This window comes from Idiotropiscis lumnitzeri, chromosome 4 (genome assembly GCF_059441095.1).
Source record: "Idiotropiscis lumnitzeri isolate Australia: NSW breed Sydney's pygmy pipehorse chromosome 4, RoL_Ilum_1.0, whole genome shotgun sequence".
In the NCBI taxonomy this organism is placed as follows: domain Eukaryota; kingdom Metazoa; phylum Chordata; class Actinopteri; order Syngnathiformes; family Syngnathidae; genus Idiotropiscis; species Idiotropiscis lumnitzeri.
In genome coordinates, this window is record NC_142394.1 from 13452394 (window position 1) to 13465056 (window position 12663).

General features: G+C 40.3%; 2 protein-coding genes across 5 annotated transcripts in view; one reads left to right on the forward strand and one right to left on the reverse strand.

The window, feature by feature from the left end:
* rgs14b (regulator of G protein signaling 14b) lies at positions 1-11180 on the reverse strand. 3 transcript variants are annotated; one of them, XM_088292485.1, is made up of 15 exons: positions 10978-11180; positions 7259-7280; positions 6977-7128; positions 6793-6885; positions 6452-6595; positions 6195-6371; positions 6005-6080; positions 5802-5899; positions 3545-3763; positions 3301-3374; positions 2880-3006; positions 2696-2777; positions 2000-2052; positions 1076-1166; positions 1-869 (listed from the first exon to the last, which is right to left on the reverse strand). In XM_088292485.1, the coding sequence occupies exons 1-15, from the start codon at positions 11092-11094 to the stop codon at positions 622-624; spliced, it is 1773 nt and encodes a 590-aa protein (XP_088148611.1). In that variant the 5' UTR covers positions 11095-11180; the 3' UTR covers positions 1-621. The 3 variants fall into 3 exon arrangements, with proteins under 3 accessions (XP_088148611.1, XP_088148610.1, XP_088148609.1); XM_088292484.1 differs by lacking the exon at positions 10978-11180 and adding an exon at positions 8946-9083 and having other exon boundaries at positions 1097-1166; XM_088292483.1 differs by lacking the exon at positions 10978-11180 and adding an exon at positions 8946-9083.
* Positions 11007-12663, forward strand: part of LOC148338202 (uncharacterized) — a 13940-nt gene continuing 12283 nt past the window's right edge. The window contains exon 1 of one of the 2 annotated variants that reach the window (XM_088292487.1): positions 11007-11129. In XM_088292487.1, the coding sequence (XP_088148613.1) occupies positions 11093-11129 (37 nt within the window). In that variant the 5' untranslated portion in view covers positions 11007-11092. Of the gene's footprint in view, positions 11137-12663 lie in introns of both variants that reach the window. The other variant, XR_015842775.1, reaches the window with a different exon arrangement.

The following is a 12663-nucleotide window of genomic DNA, read 5'->3' on the forward strand; positions in this document are numbered from 1 at the left end:
TTCGTATTTGACAAGATTTTAATTGTTTGGATCATTCCCCTCTGAGCTGTTAAACCTACTTATTGACTTCCTGCAATACAACACTAAGTGATGATTATAATCCTGAGAATTACAAGTGTCAACTGGCAGCAGAGCAGGACTTTTCAAAGTGCCATCACAGCAAACAAAATACTGGGAAAAAAAGCAATCATTAGGAAACCAAGCAGGCAAACTGGATGAAGTCCCTTCGAACTAAAAAACAAAACTTAAAACATCATTTTGACACAACATGCAATATTCTTCAAAAACTGTGCAGTCCCACGTAGCTATAGTTGATAGTCAATGCGAAGTGAAACTCAGCGCCAAGGCATTTACAGCAAGCTACTTTCATTTAGCTAAATTAAAATATTTCACATGAAACACTCTCCTTATAAAGTGTAGTGTTTGTCCAATGTATCCCCATGCCTTCTTTTTCTTCTACTTAGAGTCAAACTTCAGTAGAAGACGGAGCACAATGCTGCCTGCCAGCTTATTTGTTTACAGTGACAAAAAAAAGTGCGACACAAAAATCATGTGACCTCATGACTGTCAAACATGTTCTTTACATTTATGTTTTCTCCACCGTTCCAAAAGCAAGGTCTTTCATACAGATGTTTCCCGCAAATCTTTGTGTTCAGATTCTGCTGAACTAGAGGGCGGCGAGTTCTCAGTAACCTTGTCTGGATGTGCAGTAGAACAGGCGATTGTGTACGACTCTTTGGACTGCGGCTCGTTTCCCTGGTCTGCGGGTAGCTGCAGGAACAGAGGAACCTCGAGCTGTTCTTTGGTGAGAAGACCTCGCTGGTCGTCGACCCTGCTGCACTGGGCCCTCGTCAGCATGTCCAGGAGTCCTAATGTTCAGAGCACGCACAACCTGGCATTCACTCAAATAGCATCAATTCAACTAGGTGTAAAACCTTTAGAGGAAATTAAGGCTATTCAGAACACTAAATGTTTCTTTTGACAAGAAATCAGGGGTGTTCTTTTCTATTTGTCTGGTGCCGTCTTAGCAGCCTGGCACTTTCGTCCTTCCTACATTACTGCTAAGGAGTCCTACCATCCATGTCGGGGTTCTTACTGGGCTTTGGTGAAGTATTCGCTTTGTCGGTCTGAGGCGACAACCGGGCTTCTAGACAACCTGATCCTGCCTGGATCCAAGAGAAAAAGGAGTCACATTATGTGATTTCAAAAATGACTAGGCAACATTTCAATTCCAAATCAACAGCCAACATGTTATAGGAGGAAGAAGTACTCCCACATCTGCCATTCAAGACTTGCTGTTGTGAAGGCACTTGTGTTCTACTAGTGTTTAAGGGGCTAGTAAAACTATTGTACACGCTAGAGTGAAACCCGACATTGTGGTGGTTCAATAATTGCAAATTCGGCAATTAGCGAATTTTATTTAGGAGCCGAGACTCATTCGCTAAAGACTCACCTATTAGCCATTTTTGTGCTTAGGTCAAAGCCGTCTAAAGATAAAATAATCATTTCCTGATCGTGGACAGGAAATTTAGCGGTTACAACAGATTTACTATTATTGCCATTTTTTAAACATGCAATTTTTCATATGAATTTACTTCACAGCAAAACTTATAGTGTTGATTTAACTCTGGAGAGTGTGGTGCCATATATACTCTGAAAATGTGTTAAAAGCAACTCCGTGGGAGTCAACACAAACATGGAATTTTTGCCTTTACTGTAACTAATGTCACACAGCTAGAATGTTTCCTTTGGCAGCATCTTGTGCCTGAGTTACTATGTTTTAGTGAAGAGAACAGATTCAGTCATTTTAGTCCCGATAATGGCCGCATCAACATTTTTTCTGCCATCTTGTGGCATTTAAATGCAATTAGAAACATTTTGGGGTGGCCACCAATTACACAGGTTTTTACCGTTTGCGACAGGGCTCCGTCCCAATTCCATGCAAATAGCGAGGCAGCACTGTAAAGCAATTAATGTTGCTAATCAGACATTTTCTCACCGGTGTGGCAGCAGCAGTTCCACTGGCTCTCGTGATATTGCTTTGGTCCGTTCCTGCTCAAATGTAAAATGCAAAGTCAGTTCCTAATGTGAAAAAAAAATAAAAATCTTAAGAGGCCAAGCTCAAAGGAAAAGAGGAAAAAGAGAAAGGCTTGTGTTAAATTAGTGTTGTAAGGCGGAAAAAAAGGCACATTTTCTTCATGTCAGTTAGAATTTGGAAGTAATGTTCAAAAGGCTGTAGAGATGTTCCGTTAAATGGGACCTCTCGTGCTATAACCATATAATGTATACGCATCTTTCTACAGCAAGTGTGAGAAGTTGAGGCGAACGTCGCTGATCTAAAGTGAAGTTGGTGCTGGTCTTTCAGCAGGAGTTCAAGTGGGGGTGTTAACTAGACATGGCATAGCATTCAGCAAACCAAATGAACTCGGACATTGTGGAGGGAAGTAGTGAGACGCACGCTAATCAAGAATATCGGGCTAAGAACGATGACACATCGACCGCAACACAGGAAGAAACGTAGGACAGTTAAGTGGACGGTGAAAAGACTCTTTCGAGGGTGCATTAAAGAAACAAGTCAATGAACAGGAAGTGTGTGTGTGTGTGGGGGGGAAGGGGGCAAGCATGTAAATCAATCATTAGGATAAAGTATTTAGACAAGTACTATCAACAATAGTATTCAAGTTGACATTTATACCTCTCGCCCTGTCAAGCCGGAGTGTCTTATTGGCTAATTTGAAAACAGTAGTGTTCATGCTCACAGACTTGTCACTCCCAACCTAAAATAAAAACAATGGAACATCAACAGTTTCAGTGGAATTGCATACACGCACACCAATTTAAAAATTAGAAAGAAAATTGTTTGTGCTTCAAATACTCACAATGGTAACCAGGGCCTCGTGAGGTTGTAAACTATGTTTTTGTAACACCGTGGACAGGGCGTCCTGCAGTGTCTTACTGGACTTTGCCATGATTCCACCAGTCTTTCCAGTATACATATTTACCAATCTGAAACGCAAAAACAATTTCGTGAAGAAAAAGCTAGAACAGGATATCAAAATGAGTCAAGCTAAGGCTTCAGTCATACACGAATCTGTCATACACACGGCCGTCTAACTTCGCATTGACTGCAAATCATAACACAAATCATTCCCAAGACCGTGTCAAGTGTTAAAACGTGGACTTTCCCTCGAAAAATGTGACAACAGAAGTGTTGCGGTATGTGCGTGCGTGCGTGTAAGCCTACTAGGGTGAGAAAGACCCAATATAACACACAGAAATGAGTCAAGAATATTGACTCACACAAACATCACCCGAAGCTCAAGTGAAACCTGCTGATCTCTCAGTACAGAGCAGTCCTGGTCCAGTGATAATGGCTGCAAGGGAACACGGACCAAAGTGTGATTTTCAGAGATGTCATTCAGACTATTTGAAAAATTAACATACATAGCAAAGGGTAATTGTCTCATAACACCTGTTACCAAGCAAATTTGGCATGTGAAATTCCTTCCCTTCTTCTGATGGACTGTGTCATACAAGTCCTCACCTTGTCCTTGCCTTGAAGGTAGATGTAGACATCTTTCAGTGAGAAGCCTCTTTTCTCACATAGGCCAGCCAGCATTTCTCTGATGGGGAGGCCAAAAGGGGTCGGCGCCAAGGAGGCACTACCATCAGGCAGGTAGACACAGCAGTAGCCGCCCTCCACCCCACAGCGTCCTCCAGAGACACCAGCTTGCTCCGGGGAGCGAGGACACGATTGGCCGTTCTGAAGAATTTTGGGCACATTTTGAGACATCTGTCAACTGGCAGAGATCCTTCATCTAATTTATATCCCTGTTCATCCACCTCTGTATGATAGAAGGTCAGAACTAAACTTATGAAAACAATACCTAAAAACTATAACAGCGCTACTGTTAAAGGCTGCCACACTGCATCAGTGCACATTAAAGGGGAAGTCAAGTGTCAGGTTTAAATGCCCATTTTGGGAGGGCTTACTGAAATAACTTACTAAATGTAACGGCCGAAATAAAACGCTAGCTGAATGGCCAGGAGGAACCAGACACCGCTGTTCATTTTCACCGCCGGCGGGGGAAAAGAGTGGGACAGAGAGGCCGCGAGCAGCAGCTCGCCTGCTCGCAGCCGCTCCATGTAACTCCTCTCCTCTCTTCTTCTCACCGGCTCGGCTTTTATTAGTTTGACTCAAGAATCACATGAAATTAGAATACAATGAAGGTCTGTTTAGCCTAAACTAAATCACCAGAATACAGGAGATTAATTAACAATGGTGGTCTGTTTTAGACTAAACTAATCAGCAGAAGACAGAAAACATCAATAACTAATCATCAGTAACTCTAGCAGGCAGAGAATCACAACTCACAGTGTAAAGGTCAATTTAACTATACACATCATCAGGATACAGTGTCTGTGTGCGTGTGTGCTAAAATAACAAGTAAGTGTCTATGTGTGTGTGTTTAAACATGAATGAGTGTATAAAAACATGATTATAAATACACAAACTGATTAACTATCCTCAGCCCATCTTACACAAGTCAAACATTTTATACGTCCCATGTACCCTAACTAGTCCAAACATGGCATTTGCATTAATATCACATTTGTGGAATATGAATTCCACAGCGAATTCACCCATTTAATCCGTCACAGGGGGCGACCATTTTGCCACTTGCTTTCAAGCAGTGGCGGGCCGTGCATTTCACACCAAGGCCTTCAGTAAACTCAGACTTAGTTCGACCTGAATAAACGCCTCTCATATTATCATTTAGGACACCACGGCTGAAGAATCAGAAATAATATACAGACGCATACTTATGCACCATTAGGTGTTGGACCACCTCAGCTAGCTTCTTTTGAAAATGGTCTTGCAAATATATCTGCAATCAAAACCACACTTTTTTCTCCTTCGGTCACCGTGGGATAAAATACCAAAAATGTATTTTAGATTTTCTAATGGTTACCGGGTGAGACTGTCTGGTGTCAATTTGTTGATTCCGCATAACGCAGCCCTCTCAAGTGATTATCAAATCACAGGACACGTTCGCACCTTCAATGCGAGGCCTGCGAGAAGGCTCACTAACTCGATCTGATTGGCCATCGCAACTGTCCATCAACTTAAGAGCCCATTCACTGTCACAGCGTACTATGAACTCTGAATGGCAACAAAAGCTAGCTGAATTCTAATTGGATAAATACTCACCAAGAAATATAACACGGACTATAATGTGAAATGAATGTGTAGAATTCAAAATTATTTGACCACCCACCAATGCCGTCAAGCGAAAATGACATCATCGTGCCTAAGGTCTCAGGTAACGACCAATCACAGCTTACCTGTTTTGGTCATGTGACATTCGCAAGCTGAGCCCTTAGGCTTCGTGATTTCATTTTCAGTTGACCACAAGTGGTAAAATGGCCGCCTATTGAGATGGCTAAAAACGGGTGGATGTTGATATTCAAGAAATACCATATTGATCAGAATAGTGCGTTTAGACTAGTGGGGGCACACAAAACAGGTGGGATTTGCAAGCAGAACTGCCGTAAAAACTGAAAAAGAAAAGACTCGCCGCTGTTACAGATCTGTGCTTATTCCTTCAATTCCTGCGATTATATCAGTCATGAGTTCAACTAATCTAAGCCAGATTTCACATCAAGTAAGTAAATTTGGGAGATCAGTTTAAAAAAAAAGTATAATTTTGGTGATATGGCATAAGATTTTGTAAAATGTGATTTGGTTCAATAAAAGGGATAAATAACTCAAACCATTCATTCGTGATAAGCGCACTGACCTCTGTTGACCTGTAGAGGGAGTCAAGCTCCACATTACTGCTCGACTTGACAGCTTTATGCTCTCTGTGATAAAGGGAAACATTGCTGTGGGATGAATCTAAAATTCGACAAAAAAAAAAATCAATTAAGTGAGATCAAGCTGAATGAGTCACATCAAAGTCTAATTTAGTAGAGTAAAAGGGAATCAAATAAAAGATCACACCTCCCCAGGATCCTCTTTTCTGTCGCTGTTTGTTGCTCTTGCCAGCTGGAGAAGCGCTTTCATCTGACTTCTTGCTCTATTTGAGACAGTAATGACCTCATTACAAGGCTATTAAAACTCACATCCCGGATCCGTTTTGCAAACCAATGCACTGACTTTTGATTTATCTTCCTTCCCTGCCTGGCGCTACCTTTTTGTCACTTAGGTCCGGGCTTCGATTGACCACATCCTCCCAGGAGACCGTGCGAAAAGGTTCTGCAGACAGCGCAGGTAAACGTTTGCCTTCTACATTGGCCAAAGTGCAGCTTTGGTAGAGAGGAGAACGCACAAAGCGTCTGTAGCTGTCCATCTTCATCAACTTAAATATCTGGCACACAAAAGCAAACAAAAAGTTAAACCACATCCTAATTGGCTGTCGGTGTTGTGTCAATTGTCATTTAAACACACCTGTGCTTGAGCCTTGTCAAACATATGAGGAGTTGGTTGTTCCAAGTCCTTTTCACCTTTCTTGGCTGTGTCATCAATGTTGATGGAGTGGGGAGCATTTTCAGACAAGTAAATTTCATAGATGGAGCGAGCGCTTGTCTTCAACTACAAATTTAACAGATTCATCAGAGACGATACAAAAAAAAGCATCACGTCTTTGATTGTGCACTTTTATAAAGCCTGTAATTGTGTTTTAGTCTCTTTTTCAAACTCAAATAAGGTTTTCCATTTGCTTCACTGCAACCTGATCCTCAGACCAATCTAAATCTCATCAGCATAAAAGGGAGGGGAAGGAGTCATACCTCGTCCAATGATGTGGCTGGAATCTTCTTGAAATTTTCACACGCTTGCCAGAATAAAATGTTCTCCGCACTCACCTCAGATTTCAGAAAAGCCTGCAATAAATGGACACAAGGCAATTTACTGTACGCGCACGCCTACCTGGCAACAGAAAAACCTCCCCTTTGATTAAATGTTGCAACCCACTGTAAAGTAGTTGACTCCACTCGGGTCTTCCAGCAGCTTCTCAAAGGAGACAGCCCAGCTTAGCACACTGTTGGCCAGACAGGCCTCCCCGCCAGGAGTCCCAGGGAGGCTGCAGCTGCTGCCTGTACTGCTCCGTGCAGACATATTCAACTCTGCACACATCAGCATAACACACACACCCATTTACCAGAAAGCATAAGCAAAACAAAGAATGAGGTTGAATCAGATATGTTCTTGCATCGACTTGTTCCACTCTCCGATTAGCAGGCACTTCATGCTCACCTCCGTCTGACACTGCGAGGCTCTGTTAAGAGAAAGTGAAAGATTTGGAAAGGACTTGAGTTGCACAGGGGAAGCAAAACATTAACAACCGAGATTAAACATTTCAGAAATAAATGGATTTAGGATGATGCTTATGGTAACCTGCACACATTTAGCTTTTTCTTTGGCTCACAAGTGAGATTCTTTTCCAAAAGAGAAGAAGAGTTATTTTTTTTTAAATCTTTTAGTTCTGGTTCTAGTTTGAAGCTAATCATTTCCTATTTCGGCTATTGAGCAATTAAGAAGCGAACTTGGCTTTGAAAAGAATCAATACTTGGTATCAAAACACAACACCAATGTCATTGTATCGATACTATGGTGCACGTGCCCGCAGAGACCACCGCACGCACTCTGGAGCGCAGCCGACCCGGCCAACAGGTTTTGGCAGTATGGAGAGCCCTCACTGCAACCATGCTTGCAGTTCTACATTCTACTGCTGCGATGGCAGGAGGTCCAAACCAGTCAGTTTTGCTCACGTTAATAAAAATATTTAATTTTTTTTTTTTTTTTAATTCACGCAAGATTGTAATTTTTCCAGGGTATCAATATTGAGTTTCTAATTTTAGCAGCATCACATCCCTATATAATATAACATCGCACAGCAGCTGCATCAAAATGTGAATGGAGGATTTTTTGTCACAATTAAAGCTTAAGTTCTATAGAATAGTTGTTTTGTTTTACAAAATCAAATGTCGTGTAGGAAATCTGTAAGTAGGTGTGGCTCTATTTTTGTCAAAATGATGCTTGAAGTCTTCATGCGCAGTACAGTCCAAGTTAAGCAGACCATCATTCGAAGAGGCAAGACTAATAACGCCTAAATTTGTAACGCAAAAACCAAAAAAAAAAGAGATCATGCTTGACCTTATATGCTTCACGGCAAAACATTTATATTTTGAATTGAAATCATCTACTAGAACCAGTAAGTTATCTTAAAAACAAGAGCAGATTTAAAAGTGCAAAATCATGACAAATGTTTCTGTTTCCATTTCTAGTAGTAACAAAAAGGGCGTGCAGGAAGTGGTTATGACACTGATGGGTGGCTCTCATTCAGCTTTTGGAGCTCGAGATGTCTTCAAGCTGAGCCCAAACTTAAAGTTACCTTGGCTCACAGTAACATCGTCATTTAGCAGTGACAACAACGGTGAAAACCTCAAAGTGTTTCTCACAGGATTCCAGCAAGCACATTTTTTTTTTTGACAAACCACAAGTAAAAGGCATCAGTGCACACTTGAAATGAACCCAAACCTGAGCAAATGTTCATACAAGAGTCTGCACTGCCAATGACGGGAACAGTCACGTCACACAAAATGAAAAGCGTCGAGTGCCCAGTTCTAAAAATAAAACTGAATGCAACCAGGTCTTTTTCATAACAAAAGTGGACCATCAGGCATGATCGCACGCAGCCTACACATGACACATTGGCAAATAGGCCTTGTGTGATTTCTCCCTGTCAATTCTTAGTAGCAATAGAAAATGGTCAACAAATGGCTTCACGCAAAAACGTTATGAGCAGTGATGTCAGTTGAATAACATCCAAACCGTTCAACATCGATATCTGAGGACCTCCTTAGTTCACCCTTTCAGTGTGTAAAACTTGACTAACGGAATCAAACTAAAATAAAACCATTCGGTAGTCTTACTAACTCACCATGTGGCCAACAGGAATCCCTCGAGAATTACAATTCTTTGCCATCGTAACCAAGACACCACACTTGGATGTCCAAGTACAATATGATGCCCAGGGTGTCTGAAGACACAATGAAGATCTCCACCTAAACACCCAAAACCTCTTCACTTGGGTTCCCCTGGTCACTTCCTGCCTGGAAGTCGTACCATAGCAACAGGCCGCAAAAGAGGAAGTAAAGTTACTATGATCACATCACACTGTTCGCAAGCAACATCTTGAGAAACAAACAAAAATGCAAGTGAGCGGCTAATGAACAGCGGACTCCCCTGAAGCAACCAAAACCACTCGACTTGCTCACTTTTAATGTGCTCGCCACTCTTAGTAGTTTGGAATATTTCACTTGGGAAATTTAAGAGGCAAGTAAGCATAAAAAAAGTTTATCAATGAACAAACTGGGGGCATTTTTTAATTTGGTAAAACAAAACCCATGTTTAATTTCATTGCTTATCAAGATAATTTTAGAAATGTTCTGCTGAGGCCAATACGGTAACACCAGTTTCATAAAGGGGTCCACCACTTGAGGCGAGGAGTGGGCAAAGCACAGGCTATGGACCACATTTGGCCTGTTTTGTTCGTTAATCTAGCCCATGCAGAATTTACAGCACATTAGACCTGTAATATTTATTTTATTTCATTTACCATGAAGAGCTGCATATTCACCGCTCAAATTTACAGTTTTTTTTTCTTCCATAAACTATCCCCATTACGTTTTTGTGCTCCCACAAAAAAACGTTAATTACTTTAGTGCCATTTGGTGGAATCCTGGTTTAATTACATAATTGATGGCGTGCCATCTGTTTGAGACGTCCTGCTTTGTTGGCTGTCCTTAAATGCACCTCAAGCACAGTCAAAAGAGAAATTTAAAAGTATCTCTCGATCCATATGGTCTACTTTATTGTTTAATTTCCCAGTATTCCCGAACATTAACATGTGTAAATGCCAAAAAATAAATGAAAGTAATGACTAATATTAGTGAACTGTATCCGTAGCGGAGTGTTAATGCACACCTTTGTTTGTCCATGAGTGATACCAGGTCAGTTTGTGCAAAATGTTTAGGCTAATATACTAGATAAGACTCTAGCTTAGCATCATGTTGATGGCTTACATTGAAAAAAAAAATACCAACAAGTCATTTTTGTATCGTAGGGTCTTGAATGTCTATACTGTACAAGTGCGGTGTTGATGCTTTATGAGCAAATGAGTGAAGCTAGCTGGTGTTTCATATGTATGTGGTAATAGTAGGCCTGTCAAAATTAAAATGTTAACTCTGGGGATTCGTTTAAAATTTTTAACGCAGTTAAATAACTCATTTAAAAGTTACTTCAAAATTAATTTGCAAAGCCAAATTCAGATATGGAACCATATTAGCTGTACCTCTTTAGCACATTATCTCAGAAAAAAAACACCCTGCTCAAATTACCAATGAGCCTTGCAAACCAACACTATTGTTGGAGTGTGTTGTTTTGAGATTTTTTTCCAAGAAAAATACCGGTAAAGATTATTCCATTTATCAAGGATTAGAGATAGCCTTTAGAACAGTCGTTGAATTTAAATGCACTTCATATTTGTTGATTTTACATCACACAGGCTTCAAAAAATGAGTAGTTGAAAAAAAAAAGATGGCAATTACAGAAATATATTTAGAGATTAATTTTAAAAATTCGCTTTACAGCACTAGTTAACAGTAAAGCCAAGGTGCAATTTAGGCAACTGGATGAACTTCCTACTGTATTTGAACACAAAGGAGGAACAAAATGATCAATTTAAAGTATTCACAAAAGTAAATTTCCGTTCATGTGCATTACATGTTGTTCATTGCATTACATCATATTAAAAAAATAAATCAACCAAGTACATGGTCAATTTCTTTTTATTACTCACGATAGGGAAGGAAATTAGGTATAATTGTACAAAACAGTAATCCCCTCCTCCCTCGCCCCAATGTTTGGCTGGTAGCGCAGCAGCCCCTGGCCTGTATCATTAATTGTCTTACCTTTTCACCGTGCATTTCTACTACAGCTCGCCACTTGTCATATCTTCTTATCTGCTTGTGTGCGATGACCTTGGCCAGGTGGGAGACGTGACGATAAAGACCTTTGAAAGCAACCATGCTGCTTCTGAGTTGCAACGGAAGAGAACTGGCAGGTAGGAAGTGAGTGGCCTCTTTTGATTCTCCTGATTGTTGCCAATCTCACCTAAAGTATGACAGGTGAGACCACTAGCTAATTGCTAGTTAGCTGCTAACGTTTGCGACCAAGGCCGGGCTAACAAATCCCTTTTTTTAAAGTGTTATTTTTACATTGCCTGAGGTGAAAAAAAATGCCCCAATCGGACATTTCTTTTAGTTGATTGCTTAATTTGTGCCAAAGGTGTATTTAGTTAGTTTGTCTGGTTGTTTTTCAATGCATAATAGAAACTTTAGAATGGGACAAATGTGCTCAGGGGCCGAATTAGATTTTAAAAATACACGAAAAGAAAGGAAATTTGAGGGGAAAAAAGTTAAAATGTATGATTTTAAAATTAATTCAAATGGACTTTATTTATAATTAATTTTATATATCGAGTTGACCAATTATTTAATAAATGTATTTTACTAACATCATGAACTTTATGTAAATTTTATTTTGTTTATGTTTATTTCAAGGGAGCATGTTGAAAAGGTGGTTGGCACATCCACTACACAGGGTTTCAAAGTAGCGCTTTGGTTGTCCCGTGTAAAATGCAATGCAAATTAAAAAGGTAGCTCTTGTGTAGCACATTTTCGCAACAATATGTCTGCCTCACTGCTCTGAGATTTTGAATCTCAATATTGAACTCCCTGTGTATGTGTATGTTTTTGTCTGGCTTATGGTTAGCATTAGGGACTTATCAATTAATAGCTCACTAATATACGCTCTCAAAACTATTGTGTGGAAGGCAGTGTCAAGATTAAAAGAGGGTTTAGAAAGGATTAATTCAGGGTAAAATTGTTTCACATGGTTTAATTACATTCAAATGAACTGCTTGTGTACCCTTGTACATACAGGAAACATGCATGTGGCTTTTTTGGCTTTGAAAAGCGCATACAGTGGAGTTTAGTCATAAGCCGCATGGCATACATTAGTGTAAATTGTTAATGTCAGACTGCACCCTGAAAAGCAGCAGGGCTCTGCTGGGCATTTGGGCATTGTGCAATTACATTTTGTGTGGGAGGCACTTGCATGACCTGATTAAAATAATGCAGAATATTGTTGCTCCAATGATGCAGTCCATGATTCATTTTTTTGTCTGCAAAGGTACCGAGTGGCACTGTGGGCTGCTTCTACTTCATAGTAAATTTTCCTTGTGGATGAATGAAGTAGCTATCGATCTTCAGAGTTTACAGCTTTAGACTTCTTTTTGCCTTTTACACCCCTCTGTGCTGCTAACAAAATATGACTCAACAACAAAACAGCATTACTGAATTCCACTTCCTTGCCATGATTCCCTACACAAATCTCAAAAAGTTATGATAATAACTCATCCTGCTACTATTCAAATCCGACAAAATGTGAATTTCCATCGATATCTATGTTTTATCTGTTCTGCTAACAGGGCAAAATAAAGCAGCACATCAGCCAATACACCTGCAGTGATCCATTACAAAGTCGCGCTTGCTCGTGTGCACGCCTGCGTGTGTGTGCGTGTGTAACTATTGATC